The sequence below is a fragment of the Trichechus manatus genome, unplaced genomic scaffold, assembly GCF_000243295.1.
Source record: "Trichechus manatus latirostris isolate Lorelei unplaced genomic scaffold, TriManLat1.0 scaffold00019, whole genome shotgun sequence".
NCBI lineage: Eukaryota > Metazoa > Chordata > Mammalia > Sirenia > Trichechidae > Trichechus > Trichechus manatus.
The window spans coordinates 1,216,722-1,233,883 of record NW_004443955.1 but is presented as its reverse complement, the minus strand read 5'-3'; the positions used below and the strand labels follow the sequence as shown (position 1 = coordinate 1,233,883).

Here is a 17,162-nt window from a genome sequence, read left to right as displayed (position 1 = left end):
TGGTACAACAACAGATACATAGACCAATGGAACAGAGTTGAGAATCCAGATTTAAGCTCATCCACCTATGAGCAGCTAGTATTTGACAAATGCCCAAAGTCCATTAATTGGGGAAAAGACAGTCTCTTTAACAAATGGTGCTGGCATAACCGGATATCTATATGCAAATAAACTGAAACAAGACCCGTATCTCACACCATGTACAAAAACTAACTCCAAATGGATCAAAGACTTAAATACAAAATCAAAAATGATAAAGATTAAGGAAGAAAAAAATAGGCACAATGCTAGGAGCCCTAATACATGGCATAAACACAATACGAACCATAAGTAACAATGCACAAGCACCAGAAGAGAGACTAGATACACGGGAGCTCCTAAAAATCAAACTTATGCTCATCAAAAGACTTCACCGAAGAATCAAAAGGCAACCTACAGACTGGGAAAAAAGTTTTGGCTACAACAAATCCGATCAGCGTTTAATTTCTAAAATCTACAACATACTGCAAAACCTCAACAACAAAAAGACAAATAACCCAGTTAAAAAATGGGCAAAGCATATAAACAGGCACTTCACCAAAGAAGATATTCAGGCGGCTAACAGACACATGAAGAAATGCTCATGATGATTAGCCATTAGAGAAATGCAGATCAAAACTACAATGAGATATCATCTCACCCTAACAAGGCTAGTATTAATCCAAAAACCACAAAATAACAAACACTGAAGAGGTTGTAGAGAGATTGGAACACTTATACACTGTTGGTGGGAATGTGAAATGGTACAACCACTTTGGAAATCGATTTGGCACTTCCTTAAAATGCTAGAAATAGAAGTACCATACGATCCAGCTATCCCGCTCCTTGGAATATATCCTAGAGAAATAAGTGCCGTCACATGAATAGATATATGCACACCCATGTTCATCGCAGCACTGTTCACAATAGCAAAAAGATGGAAGCAACCTAGGTGCCCATCAACGGACGAATGGATAAACAAACTATGGTATATCCACACAACGGAATATTACGCAATGATTAAAGAACAATGATGAAGCTGTGAAACATGGTATAACATGGTGGAAATTGGAACTTATTACGCTGAGTGAATTTAGTCAGTCTCAGAAGGACAAATATTGTATAAGTCCACTTTTATAAAAACTCAAGAAAAGGTTTAAACATAGAAGAAAACATTCTTTGATGGTTACGGGGATGGGGAGGGAGGGGGAGGGTTATTTACTGACTAGATAGCCAGCACAATTGGACTAAACCAAAGCTCAGAAGTTTCCTCAATACAATCAAATACTTTGAGAGACAGAGTAGCAGGGATGCAGGGTCTGGGGATCATGCTTTCAGGGGACATCTATGTCAGTTGGCATAACAAATCTTATTAAGAAAATGTTCTGCATCCTACTTTGCTGAGTGGCGTCCGTGGTCTTAAAAGCTTGCAAGAGGCCATCTAAGATGCATCAATTGGTCCCAACCACTTGGCGTAAAGGACAACGAAGAACACCAAAGACACAAGGAAAATATTAGCCCAAGAGACAGAATGGGCCACATAAACCAGAGACTTCATCAGCCTGAGACCAGAAGAACTAGATGGTGCCCAGCTACCACCAATGAAGGTCCTGACAGGGAACACAACGGAGGGTCCCTGATGGAGCAGCAGAGCAATGGGATGCAGAACTCAAATTCTAGTAATAAGACCAGACTTAATGGTCTGACTGAGACTGGAGGCGCCCCGGAAAGCATGGCCCCTGGACTCTCTATTACCCCAGAACTAAAACAATTTCTGAGGCTAACTCTTCAGACAGAGATTGGACTGGACTGTGGGACATAAAGTGACACTCGTGAAGAATGTGCCTCTTAGTCAAGTAGATACAAGAGACCAAAGGGGCGGCTTCTGTCCAGAGGTGAGATGGCAAGGCAGAGTGAGTTAGGAGCTGGTTGAATGTTCATGGGAAATCAGGGGTGGAGGGGAGGAGTGTGCTGTCGCAGAATGCGGTGAGCGGTTGGGGTCTCATTAAAATGTATGTTAAAAAAAATTTTTGTATGGGAGACTAACTTGAAATGTAAACTTCATTTAATTACAACAATAAAAAATTTTAAAAAAACAAAAGGACAAATATTGTATGAGACCACTATTATAAAAACTCATGAAAAGTTTTCCACACAGAAAAAAAGTCTTTGATGGCTACAAGGGAGGGGATGGATGAGGAGAGGAGATCACTAACAAGATAGTAGACAAGTGGTAACTTTGGTGAAGGGAAAGACAACACACAATATAGGGGAAGTCAGCAAACCTGACAAAGGCAAAGTCATAGAAGCTTCTTAGACAAACCCAAACACTTTGAGGGGACTGAGTTACTTGAGCTGAGGGCTGACGACCATGGTCTCAGGGAGCATCTAGGTCACTTGGTATAACATAAAGAAAATATTCTACAGCCTACTTCGGTTAGTAGTGTCTGGGGTCTTAAAAGCTTGCAAGCAGCCATCTAAGATATATCTACTGGTCCTATCCACTTCGGAGCAAAGGAGAATGAAGAAAACCAAAGACACAAGGGAAATATTAGTCCAAAGGACTAAATGAACCACAGAAATCACAGCCTCCACCAGCTGGATCCCAGAAGAACTAGATGGTGCCTGGCTACCACCACCCACCACTCTGAGAGGGATTACAGGAGAGGATCCCAGACAGACAGAGAGGGAGAAAAGTGTAAAACAAAATTCAAATTCACACACACACGCCCACACAAAGGCCAGACTTACTGGTTTGACAGAGACTAAAGGAACTCCTTACTTTATGTCCCCAGGCACCCTGCTAACTCAGAACTGAAGACACTCCTGAAGTCCACCTTTCAGCCAAAGATTAGACAGGCCTATAAAACAAGCAGTAACATACATGAGGAACGTGTTTCTTAGTATATGAAATCAAACGGGTAACATCTGTCCAAAAGCAAAGAGGAGAAGACAGGAAGGGACAGGAAAACAGGGAACCTGGGGTGGAAAGGGAAACGGGGATGGTGCTGATACAATGTAGGGATTCCAACCAATGTCACAAAATAATCTGTGTATAAATTTTGAATAAGAAGCTAATCTGCACCTCCACCAGACAGAGTCCAATACAGCTAGATGGTGCCTGGCTATCACACTGACTGCTCTGACCGTGATCACAACAGAGCTGGAGAAGGATGTAGAATAAAATTCTAACTCACAAAAAAAAAACCAGATTTACTGGCCTGACAGAGATTGGAGAAACCCCAAGAGTATGGCCACCGGACACCCTTTTAGCTCAGTGGTGAAGTCACTCCCGAGGTTCACAGTTCAGCCAGGGACTGGACAGCCCCATAAAACAGAATGGGACTAATGAGGCACAGCAGTCCAGGGACAAGGACTAGAAGTCAGGAGGGGACAGGAAAGCTGGCAATAGGGAACCCAAGATTGAGAAGGGAGAGTGTTGACATGTTGTGGGGTTGTTAACCATTGTCATAGGGCAATATGTGTACCAACTGTTTAATGAGAAACTATTTGCTCTGTAAACCTTCATCTAAAGAAAAAAAAAATTATCTATGTCAGTTCAAACTGACAACAGCAACTCAAAAGGTTTCATGGGAAGCCTAGGGGGCAGTGAGTTGAAGATAATGGTGATGGAATAATTGGGAAAAGGATAGTGAGAATAACAGCACAACTGGAAGAATGTAATCAATGTCACTGAATTGTACAAATTGTAGAAATTTTTGAAATGGTGAATCTTTGACTACGTATATTTTCACCAAAAAAATAAATAAATAAAAGTCCTCCAAGGTCAAGAAGGGAGAGTGTTGACATGTTGTGGGGTTGTTAACCGATGTCATAAAATAATATGTGTACTGACTGTTCAATGAGAAACTATTTGTTCTGTAAACCTTCATCTAAAGTACAATTAAAAAAAAAAAAAAAGACTGGGAGAGATTAAACCAAAAAAAAAGAAATTAATTGGCCCTGCAAACTTTCACCTAAAGCACAATAAAATTAAAAAAAAAAAAAAAAAGGCTCAATTTTTTCAACATTCATGTTTGGAGACTTTTCTTGGAGGCGGTGACATTGTTTAAACTAATATTTCTGGAAAATTAGTCTGGAAGGCAGTAGCACTCTTCCAGATCCTGCTACCAGGATCTCTCCTCTGGAGTCGTACAGGTGGTTCTGCCCCGGGCCTGCCCTGCTCCAGTCTATTTTACAAAGAAGCAGAGGCATAATTGGGGCCTGTAGCTGCACTCCTTAAAACTCTTCAAGGCTCCTCAACGGGTAGGAGAAATCCAAATCTCCACTGTTATGGATGGAATTTTGTGCCCAAAAATATGTGTTGGAGTCTTGACTCTTATACCTGTGGATGTAATCCCATTTGGGAATAGGGTTTTCTTTGTTGTGCTAATTAGGCCATATCAGTGTAGGGTGTGCTTTATGTTTGATCACTTCTGAGACATAAAAGGAGCAGACTAGGCACAGAAGCAGACACAGATGGGGGAAAGATAGACACCACGTGGAGACCTCCAAGGAATCGAGGAATGCCAGGGGTACAGAAGCCGAGACAAGTATCTTCCCCCAGAGCCAATACAGAGAGTCTTCCCCTAGAGCCAGTACCCTGAATTCAAACTTTCAGCCTCCTGAACTGTGAGAAAATAAATTCCTGTTCTTTAAAACCAAAAATAAATAAGTAACAAAAGCACAAACAGTAAAAGACAAACTAAATAAATGGGACTTCGTAAAAATGAAAACTTGTTCATCCAAAAACTCTACCAAAAAAGTGAAAAAACAAGCTGTGGACTGGAAGAATATCTTTAGAAACCATGTATATGATAAAAATCTAATAACCTGAGGTCCTTTTTCACATTTCTCTGACAGCCTCTTCTGCATTTCGCTTCCACTTTAAGTGTACATATATATTGACCTGTTGCTGTAGAGTCGATTTCAACTCATAGTGACCCTATAGGACGGAGCAGTACTGCCCCATAGGGTATCCAAGGCTGTAGTCTTTACAGAAGCAGACTGCCACATCTTTCTCCCATGGAGCGGCTGGTGGGTTTGAACACCAACCTTTCAGTTAGCAGCTGAGCACTTAACCACTGCACCACCAGGGCCCCTTATATATGACTGGTTCTGTTTTCTCTAGAGACCCTAAGATACAATTTATAAATGAAGTCTCAAGATTAAAATCATTGTGAATAATTTTATAACAACAATTATAACTGCAACAATACATATCGTTCACTCATTTCTATGATGTAATCTTTTCCATAATAACAGAAATATTTATGTATTTATTACACAAAATTAAATAGATCCTGAAGATAATATTGCTACAATAAACTTGCAACAAGAAGTCATTTTGCTCCAAACCCAACTTGCAGCAAATTCTACCTTAAAGCAAACAAAATTATAACAAGTTTTTCAAAACACAAAGATACTTCTTGGAAAAAAAAAACACACACACACAAAGAAACAATTTTATCATAAATATTTAGGTGACTGAGGTTTAACTTTGAATAGTCTAATTATAGCTTTCATCATTTTCCACTTAGTGAATATGTGGAAAGACAGACTTAGGCTTTCTTAACCCACTAAATATAATGCAAATGTCAAAACCAGGTAAAACATCATGTTGCAAAAGCCCTGAAGTCTTACCTCCATCAGAACAAAGAGTGCTGCAAAGAACAGAAGTGTCGCCCATTCCACTCTATGTAGAATTATCTCAAAATCACGGATATCAGCTATAATTAGCAACCAGAGGGCACCCATAATAGCAATCCAGCCTGGAAAATAAGTAAATGGATATATAGATGTAGTTCAATTCTTAATACACCAAATAATGAAATTTTTATCTTCTGATTGCCTTTTTCTTTATTGATCATAATCAATATACAGTAAATTGGACATATTAAAAATGTACAGTTAAAACTTCTACTTATATGTTTACCATGAATCTATCACTGAACCAAGATAATGAACATATTAATCACCCTCAGAATTTTACTCACGCTGATGTTATTGTAACATCCCCCCACCCCGGCTTTTCCTGTCACCATTTGTCACGGTATTTCATTGTGGTTTCAAACTGCATTTCCCTAATGGCCAAGGATGCTGAGCATCCTCTCATGTGCGGTGTGCCATCCATATCATCTTCTTTAGCGAAGTGTCTATTAAAATCTTCTGCTCACTTTTTTACCATCTTGAAAGCAAATGAAACTCAAAATAAGCAGAAGAAAAATAATGAAGTTTGGATCAGGAATCAAGAAAATTGTTAGAGAAAATTAATGATACCAAAACCTAGTTTTTTGAGAAGATGAATAAAATTGACAAACCTTTAGCCAGTCTAACAGGACAAAAAATGAGAAGACAAAAACTACCAATATAAGATTACTGAATAAGTTCAATGACACAACTATAGATTCTACAGATGTAAAATATGTACTAGTTTTCTATTGCTTCTGTAATAAATTATCACAAACTTAGTGGCTTAAAATCACATCCATTTATTATCTCACAGTTTTTGTAGATCAAAAGTATGAGGGCTTGGCTGGATCTCTGCTCAGAGTCTTATAAGGACAAAGTTAACAGCTGGCAGGGCTGTGTTCCTTTCTGGAGCCTTTGGGAAAGAATCTGTTTCTTATTCTGGTAGTTGGCAGAATTCGGTTCTTTGCAATTGCAGTACTGGGGCCTCTGTTTCCTTGTTGGCTTACTCAGGAGTTGTTCTCAGCTTCTAGTGGCTACCTGCAGTCCTTGTCTCATGGCCCCTTTCTTCCTCCTTCAAAGTCAGTAACAGTGGTTGAGTCTGTCTCACACTTCAAATCTCTCCTGCCTCTTACTTTGTCGCATCTTTCTGACTCTTCTGCATCCCGCTTCCACCTTAACTCACATGATTATATTAACCAAACATAACCCAGAAAAAAATCTCCCTATGTTAGAGTTTGTAATCTTAGTTCTAGCTACAAAATCCCTTTTGCCATGTAACATACACAGATGTTAGTGTCAGGGATAGGGTCTAGACATCATTGGAAGAGGGAATCATTATTCTATGACAAAAGGATAATAAGGAAATTTTGACCTACTTTATGCCAAAAAACTAAACAACCTAGATGAAATTTCAAAATACTTTGAAGATACAAACTACCAAAGCTTACTAAAGAAGAAATAGATAACCTAAATAACATTACAACTATCAAAGAAAATGAATTTGTAGTTAAAAACCTCCTGAAAAGGAAATTTGAGGCTCAGATAGTTTTACTGGTGAATTCTACCAAACATTTAAGTAATAATATCAACTCTACACAAACTTTTCCAGAAAATTGAGTAGTAGGGGATACTTCCAACTCATCCTATGAGGCCAGTATTATCCTGATACCAAAACCAAACACATCCCAAGTAAACTACAGACCAATGTCCTTTATTATCATAGATTTAAGAACTTGTAACAAAATTTTAGCAAATTGAATCCAACAATATATAAAAAGGATAATACATCATGACCAAGTGAGGTATAGCTGAGTTAACATTTGAAAATCAATCAATGGAGTTCACCATATTAAATTACTAAAAGAGAAAAACCATATGGCCATCTCAAAAGATGCAGAAACAGTATTTGACTAAATCCAACACCCATTGCTGATAAAAACTTCTAGCAAACTAGGAATAAAAAGAAGTTACTTAACCTGAAGAAGATAATCTATGAAAAACCTTCAACTAACATCATTCTTGATGATGAAAGGCAGCATGTTTTCTTGCTAAGATAAAACACTGCACTGGAGATCATACTGGAGCTTGTAGCCAATGCATCGATGTAAGAAAAAGAAATAAAAATCATCCAGATCAGAAAAGAAGAAAATAAAAATCTTTTTATTCACAGAAGACATGATCATCTATACAGAAAATCTGATGGAATCTAAAATGGTGCTAGAACTAATAAGTTAGTTTATCAAGGCTGCAGAATATAAGGCCAAGAAACAAAATTCAATTATATTTCTGTGTACCAGCAATGAAGAACCACAAATTAAGATTTAAAAAACAGTATCATTTTAAATATGAAATATTTAGGGATAAACATGAGAGCTGCCATCATTCACATTCCCAGTATAAGCACTGACCCTTCATCTGAACAGCAACCCAGCACAAGAGGAAACAGGGACTCAAGAAGATTAACTGGTTTTCTACAGGCTACAGGGTTTGCTGGGGGCAAAACCAGGATCCACCCTCAGTCTGAGATTTTCTTTCCTTTCCACCAAGTAGCCGTATCTCCCTCGCTCAGTCTCAAGTAGAATGTTTTCACACTTGTGAATCAATCATCTGGCAATTCCACTTAGGAAGCTTATCCCAAAATGCAGTTTGTTTCATTTCTCAGAAATATCACTTAATTTTTTGTTCTATCTGAAACCTGTAATCTTTTATAGAAAGCACACTGCACATGCTCCTTGTCCTGGACGTTTTGCAGCTGCTTTGATCAAATGAAACCTGTCTGATGAATGAATCTTGTCCTCACATAACTACAGTTAAGGCAGTTAACCTTAAGGCATGCTCCAGAAGCCAGTGCCAGAGAATGCCTCAGCTCCTTATTACACAGTGACCCTCCAAAAAGGGAAAACTCACCAACATGCATTACTTTCTGGAAACAGAACAAATCAAACTGCCTGCCCTCTTTGGTGAATTATCTCCTGAGTACTGATCTTTGATTGCCCAAAATAGGTTAAATGAGATTTATTTCGAGTAATCAAGGACTTTTAGTTGCACAGAAACATAGCTGTTGTCTGTAAGGTGTTTTTATACCTATCACTGGATAGGTCATCTATCCAAACTTAAGCAGCAGAGTGAGAAAGGCCCCGACCCCTTTTGAAGAGACCCCAGGCAACAGTGGGGTGGGGCAGTGGACAGGCAGCAGAGTGATGATCATGGATAAAAGGCCCCAGGCTAAGTTCTATTATAGCATCATGCATACAGCATCATGCATAGGACAATTGCTATGGGATGAAAGAGGGGAGCATATAATAATTTTGCAGTTACTATACAGACTCATGAGAAATCTGCCCAAAATAGGCCTTTTCTTTTCCTAGCTCACTTTTGAAATCCAGCAAAAACATGACCATTTTTCATTATCCTTGTGTTTCCCTGGGCTGCTTAGCAATAAGTCAAAATCATTCATTCACATTGCACTTAGTCATGTACCAGGCACTGCACTAAGGCCTTTGTATATATTGACTGATCCAATCCTCACAGCAACCTTGTGGAGAGTACAGAGGCACAGAGTACGGGCCCATTTATTTAAGCCTACAAATTCCCCCAATAATGTTTTATAACTATCTGTGTAGGTTCTTCCTTGTGTGTGTGTGTGTGTGTGTGTGTGTGTATTGTTTATTGAGAAACTAATTTGCTCTGTAAACTTTCACCTAATCACAATAAATAAATAAGTAAATAAAAGGTGATCTAAGGGGGTATTTTCGGTTCAAGGTTTATGGAGTATCTCAGGGTGATGGTCTCGGGGAATCCTGTGGTCTCAACTGGACTCTCGGTCTGGACTTCTTAAGAATTTGAACTCTGTTCCACATTTTTCTTCCCTTCTATCAGGATCCATCTATTGTGGCCCTGATCAGAATAGTCATTAGTGGTATCCAGGCACCATCTAGGTCTTCTAGGCTCAGGGTAGATAAAGCTGTGGTTCATGTAGACTGTTAGTCCTGTAAACTTCTCCTTGTCTTTGGTTTCCTTCTTTATCTTTTTGCTCCGGAAAAGAAAAGACTGGTAACTGTATCTTAGATGGCTGCTTTCAAGCTTTTAAGACCCCAGATACTACTCACCCTACTAAGATGTAGAACATAAACTTTATGAACTCTATTAGGCCAATTGACCGAGTTGACCCACCAGACTATGGTCCTACCACTTCAAACCCAGAAAACCAACCTCATGAGGTGTTTTGTTAGGCCTAAGAAGTATCTGTAACTGTACCTCCTATGTTCTTTATTATATATATGAATGTATATGCATGCACACACACATGTATATAAATATATTAAAAAAAATCAAACCCATTGCCGGCGAGTCAGTTCTGACTCATAGCGACCCTATAGACAGAGTAGAACTGCCCCATAGAGTTTCCAAGGAGCTCCTGGTGGATTCAAACTGCCGACCTATTGGTTAGCAGCTGAACTCTTAACCACTACACCACCAAGGTTGCAATATACATATATAGATACATGTATACATGCACACATATATACACACATGTATATGCCCATACACATATATGCATACATACATATGTAACCACACATATTTTTTGGTTCTTGTTGCTGTTGTTGCAAAATTATGTAAGTCCTAGAATTTACCAAAAACATCATTTGTGTATGTGTGTGTGTGTACTTCTTTTTTTTATTGTTGTAATTGAATGAAGTTTACATGAATGAAGTTAGTCTCCCATACAGAAATTTTCTTTTTAACATATATTGTTATGAGACCCCAACCTCTCACCCCATTCTGTGACAGCACACTCCTCCCCGCCGCCCCTGATTCCCCATGAACATTCAACCAGCTCCTAATTCTCTCTGCCTTCCCATCTCACTTCTGGACAAAAGCTGCCCCTTTGGTCTCTTGTATCTACTTGACTAAGAGGCACATTCTTCATGAGTATCACTTTATGTCCCACAGTCGAGTTGGCCTCAGAAATTGTTTTAGTTCTGGGGTGATAGAGTCCAGGGGCCATGCTTTCTGGGGCACCTCCAGTCTCAGTCACACCATTAAGTCTGGCCTTATTACTAGAATTTGAGTTCTGCATCCCATCATTCTACTGCTCCATCAGGGGCCCTCCGTTGTGTTCCCTGTCAGGACCTTCATTGGTGGTAGCTGGGCACCATCTAGTTCTTCTGGTCTCAGGCTGATGAAGTTTCTGGTTTATGTGGCCCTTTTTGTCTCTTGGGCTAATACTTTCCTTGTGTCTTTGGTGTTCTTCGTTCTCCTTTACTCCAGGTGGTTGGGACCAATTGATGCATCTTAGATGGCTGCTTGCAAGCTTTTAAGACCCCAGAAACCACTCACCAAAGTAGGATGCAGAACATTTTCTTAATAAGCTTTGTTATGCCGATTGACATAGATGTCCCCTGCAAGCATGGTCCCCAGACCCCGCACCCCTGCTACTCTGTCTCTCAAAGTATTTGACTGTATTGAGGAAACTTCTGAGCTTTGGTTTAGTCCAGTTGTGCTGGCTTCCCCTGTAGTGTGTGTTGTCCTTCCCTTCACCTAAGATGATTCTTATCTACTATCTACTTAGTGAATAACCTTCACCCTCCCTCCCCACCCCCATAACCATCAAAGAATGTTTTCTTCTGTGTTTAAACCTTTTCTTGAGTTTTTATAATAGTGGTCTTATACAGTATTTGTCCTTCTGTAACTGACTAAATTCACTCAGCATAATAAATTCCAGCTTCCACCATGTTATACGATGTTTCACAGCTTCGTCATTGTTCTTTAATCATTGCATAATATTCCATTGTGTGGATATACCATAGTTTGTTTATCCATTTGTCCGTTGATGGGCATCTAGGTTGTTTCCACCTTTTTGCTATTGTGAACAGTGCTGCGATGAACATGGGTATGCATATATCTATTCGTGTGATGGCTCTTGTTTCTCTAGGATATATTCCAAGGAGCGGGATAGCTGGATTGTATGGTATTTCTATTTATAGCTATTTAAGGAAGTGCCAAATCGATTTCCAAAGTGGTTGTACCCTTTTATATTCCCACCAACAGTGTATAAGTGTTCCAGTCTCTCCACAACCTCTCCAGCGTTTGTTATTTTGTGTTTTTTGGATTAGTACTATCCTTGTTGGGGTGAGATGATATCTCATTGTAGTTTTGATCTGCATTTCTCTAATGGCTAATGTGTGTAGGTTCTTTCTGTAAATGTATTCATACATGCTTAATAATTTTATATGCTTGTAAATATTTTTATTTCATTTTCTAATTTTTATTTGTGGTATAAAGAAATACAATAATTTTTTAGTACATTGATTTTGTGTTCATTGACCTTCTGAATTAACTTTTCATTCTAATAATATATTTGGAAATTCTTTTGGAAAATCTTTAAACAGAATCATGTAATACATATGCTCATACTTAAATATCCACAGGATTGGTAAATACAAATGTTGTCCCCATTTTCATTCCTGATACTGACAAGCTGTGCATTATCCCTCTTTAATTACTCTTACCAGGGGAAAAAATATTATTAAACTTTTCAAGAAATTAAGTTTTGGCATTTTTATCATCTCCACTTTACATTTGTTTTAAACTCATTAATTAGTACTCTAACTGTATTATTTTGTCCTACTTTTTTAAAGTATATTCTCTTTCATTTTTGTAATTCCATGAGAGTGCTTGGATCATTAATTTGTAGGGTTTTTTTTTCCATTATTCATTAAAATTTTAGCTAAACCTCTAGGTATTTAAATATTTAAATACTTAAGTGAATATGTAAATATTTCCATTAGTATGAATTTCCTGGTGGCAGATTCTCTCAGATTTTGTTTCAAAATATCTTTACTTCATTTTAATTTCTGAAAGATGATTTTACTGGATATAGAATTCAGGCTGGCAGTTTCTTCTTCAGTAATTTGTAGATATTATTTAATTTTCTTCTAATATCTATTTTTTCTATTGAGAAGTCAGCTGTCCATCAGGGTGTTGTTCTTGAAGAATATAATCTTTTTATCTGTTTTTATGATTTTTCTCTTTTCTTTGGTTTGCAGAAATTTTACTATGATGTATCCACTTGTGATTTTTTCTGTGTGTTGATTCTGCTTGAGTTTCTTAGCACTTAAATCTGTCGCTTGATGTCTTTCACCAGTTTGGTCAAATTATCACCCACCATCTCTTCAAATAAGGAGCTCTGGTGGCAAGTGGTTAAAGTAGTTGGCTGCTAACCAAAAGGTCTGCAGTTCAAACCCACCAATTTCTCCACAGGGAGAAAGATGTGGCAGTCTGCTTCCATAAAGATTTACAGCCTTGAAAACCCTATGTAGCAGTTCTTCTCTGTCCTATAGTGTCACTATGAGTTGGAATTGACTCAGCAGTAATGGGTTTGGTTATTTTATTTGATCTCTTCAAATATCACTTCTGCACCATTATCAATCATCTTCTGAGACTCCAATTATACATAGCTCAAATATCTCTTAATTTCTTCTCCATATTTTTCTTCTTTTCTCTCTGTGATTCCATCTGTATATTTTCTTCTGATTTATATTCCATTTAACTAATTCTCTCTTCATCTGTGTCTAATCTGCTGTTAATCACATTCATTGAGTTCTTAATTTCAGTTTCTATACATTTTTCAGTTCTGGAATTTCTATACGATTCTTTTTTATAGTTTCCAATTTTCTGCCAAAAATGCTATTCTTAATTTATTTCTTGAACATAGTAATTGTAGTTATTTTAAATTCCACATCTGATAAATCCATTATCACATCTCCCATGAGCCTATTTCTATTGTCTGTTAGGTTTGTTTGTTTGTTTGTTTTGGGCCAAGTATTGTTTGCTAAAATGACTAGTTATGTTTATTTCATGCCAGATGTTGTATATGAAAAATTGTAGAGACAATTTGAGGCTCAAGGTGGTGTGATCATTTTCTAAAGTAGATTTACTGCTGCAAGCATATAAACTAGAAGCACTAGCACATTGCATCTAGTGAGAGAAAATTTGAAGCTGGCTTCATTTCCTATCATAACTGATCCACTTCTAATTAACATTTACTCCTAAGGTATAGCAATTTGAGGTCCCACCAGAAGTCTGGGATGTTGCCTCCTTAATGTTCCCTGACCCCAATAATTTTCTTCCAGCCCCATGAGTTACCCAAAGATCTGTTCATCCTCTTACGCTTTCAACAACTGTTTTCAGAACTGACGATCACTTTGAGTATAGAAGTAGAGTCAAATTCCAGGCTTCTCCCCTCAAAAGTCCACTTCTTTGGTAGCCCTTGAATGCCTTCACACAATTTATTTTGATATACTTTTTGTCCAGATCTTTTATTATTTGCAGGAGGAGATTTAAATTGCCTAGCCTTCCATCATCACAAGTGAAACTAATTTATTAGTTTTGGTAACAATATATTCTATTAATTTGATATATATAAATGAAAGCATATTTCATGGTGAAAACATGCAGATTTATCCCTATGATCTCATCACCCACATTCTGAGTCATTTCATGATTCATAGACAAGGCTTTCTGTGTTTGAATTCTGACTCTGTCACTTGATAGCTGTGAACTTTGGTAAAGTTTAACTCTCTGTGACTCAGTTTCCAAGAGTAAAATGGGGTTAAGCATTCAGCTGCTAACCAAAAGATTGGCAGTTCAAATCCACCAGCTGCTCTTTGAAAACCTTATCAGGCAGTTCTAGTCTGTCTCATAGGATCACTATGCGTCAGAATCAACTCGACAGAAATGGATTTTTTTTTATTATGAGTACTGCCTGAATTAATGCATGAAAAGTACTTAGAACAATGTGTGGCAAACAGTAAGAATTAATAAAGTTGTTCTGGTTGTTATTTCTCAAGAACTTATTATATTGGCAGTGATATAGATCCTAAGAAATAAATAATTGACTTCTTAGGTATGTGCTTTACAAATCCAACCTATTCCAGTATGGTTGCAAAACCATGCCTCTCTCTGTCTTTACTCTAAATCAATAGGTCAAGCCTAAGGTACTTCTAAATGTTATCAGTCACAGAACTCAGAACCCAGAACCCAGTCCTCACAGGTTTCCTAAACTTTGATAACTTTATTTGCACAGTGTCAACTCTCTGAAGGTATGTGGTTTAGCTACACCACTCAAAGTTAATAAGGTGCCTTGATGACATGGTTCAAACTACACTGTCAAACAGAATTATACCCACATCTCTTCTTCTCATTATGTAAGTAGTAGAATTAACATCCAAAATGTCCAGTTAGTGACAAACCATGTTACTTTTCCCATATTTAAATACTATATATCTGTGTAAAAAGAAAAGAGAAGGAAAACAGAAGATCTTGAGGAGGATGATCAATAGATGCAACTTAAGACTCCATCTTGCCATTTCTTTGGAATCTCCAGCTCCATCAAGAGAGGACTCAGGAATTCAAGCCACCAATGACCACTTGAGAAGTGAGCCTCTCAGAGCTCAAGAACTTCCTCTATGTCTCAACTTCTGGGGCAACATTTTCACTGAGTTGGCACTCATTGGCTCTACTGTCTCCTCTCTTTCTCTCAAAGGACACAGCAGAACCATTCACCAACATTCTATCTGGAAGCTCAAAGAAAGGCTGCAAGCTTCTGCCAGCTGCATCAGGTCCCTGATACATCACTGGGTCTACATCTTCTTCTGCGAAACTTAAGGTCAACTAATCCCACCATGCTTCTCATGTCTAAATTCCTAAATAGCCACCTGAAATGCCAACATCTTGTTTCACTTAGATTTGGACTCTCCCTTCCAGTTTTCCCAGAATGCTCCCAAAATATTTATGTCACAGTAAATAAAATTACCTGCATATTCTTTCTGGTGTCAGAATGCCCTTTACGTCCTAGTCTTTTAAAACTTTTCTGGCTTAGCAGTTTCTTCTCCTCCGTGCCGTAGTAGTGCAGTGGTTAAGAGCTCGGCTGCTAACAAAACTGTTGGCAGTTCGAATCCACCAGCTGCTCCTTGGAAATCCTATGGGGCAGTTCTACTCTGTCCTATAGGGTCACTATGAGTCAGAATGGACTACATGGCAGTGGGTTTGGGTTTACTGTGCCAACACACACCTCACTCTCCACCTTCCTTTTCAGACTTTAATTCTTCCTGCTCATGCAAACCTCCCACATCACTGCTTTCTGGCACCTTACATCATGCCTGGCACATAATAGGTACTCAATATACATTGGCTGCATGTATAGATAAATAAACAGCCATAATTATAGCTTAAGATAACCTGGCCATCCCAAGGATTAGTTTGCACCTTCCAACTGACATTGAATTTTATCTTGGAGTTAATTTTTCCTATGTCCAACACATTATTCTGAAATATCAAAAGAGCTTGGTATCAAAAATGCCTCCAGTCAGGCTGGGGACCATGGTCTCAGGAGACATCTAGTTCAATTGGCATAATATAGTTTATAAAGAAAATGTTTTACATCCTACTTTGGTGAGTAGCCTCTGGGGTCTTAAAAGCTTGTGAATGGCCATCTAAGATACTCCATTGATCCCACCTCATCTGGAGCAACGGAGAATGAAGAAAACCAAAGGCGCAAGGGAAAGATTAGTCCAAAGGACTAATGGACCACAACTTCCATAGACTCCACCAGACTGAGTCCAGCACAACTAGATGGTGCCTGGCTACCACCGACTGCTCTGACAGGGATCATAATGGAGGGTCCCAGACAGAGCTGGAGAAAAATGGAGAACAAAATTCTAACTCACAAAAAAAGACCACACTTACTGCTCTGACAGAGACTGGAGAAACCCTGAGAGTACGGTTCCCAGACACCCTTTTAACTCAGTACTGAAGTCACTCTTGAGGTTGACCCTTCAGCCAAAGATTAGACAGGCCCATAAAACAAAACTAGACTGAATGGGCAAGGATAAGAAGGCAGGAGGGGACAGGAAATTTGGTAATGAGGAACCCAAGGTCAAGAAAGGAAGAGTGGTGATATGTCGTGGGGTTGGCAACCAATGTCACAAAACAGTATGTGTATTAATCATTTAATGAGAAACTAATTTGTTCTGTAAACCTTCATCTAAAGCACAATTTTAAAAAAAATGCCTCCAGTCGGTTTTTGACAGTAATGAGAGGTATATCATAGCTGCTGTTCCAGGGTTACTAAGTATTAATTCATCTGCCTTTGTTAAAAAAGCATTCCTGACTCACTGGCAAATTCTACAAAACTTTCAAAGAAGAGTTAACAACACTACTACTAAAGGTATTTCAGAGTATAGAAAAGGATGGAATACACCCAAACTCATTCTATGAAGCCAACATAACCCTAATACCAAAACCAGGTAAAGACACCACAAAAGAAGAAAATTACAGACCAATATACCTCATGAACATTGACGCCAAAATTCTAGCCAATACAATTCAGCAACATATCAAAAAAAAAAATAATTCACCATGATCAAGTGGGATTTATACCAGGTATG

At 38.3% G+C, this 17,162-nt stretch overlaps 1 protein-coding gene across 1 annotated transcript in view; it reads right to left on the bottom strand.

Moving 5' to 3' along the window:
• Nucleotides 1-17,162, bottom strand: part of OCA2 (OCA2 melanosomal transmembrane protein) — a 209,404-nt gene that overhangs the window by 28,276 nt on the left and 163,966 nt on the right. Inside the window, exon 18 of the mRNA XM_023727843.1 lies at nucleotides 5,662-5,789. Within this exon, the coding sequence (XP_023583611.1) occupies nucleotides 5,662-5,789 (128 nt within the window). The remainder of the gene's footprint in view (nucleotides 1-5,661; nucleotides 5,790-17,162) is intronic.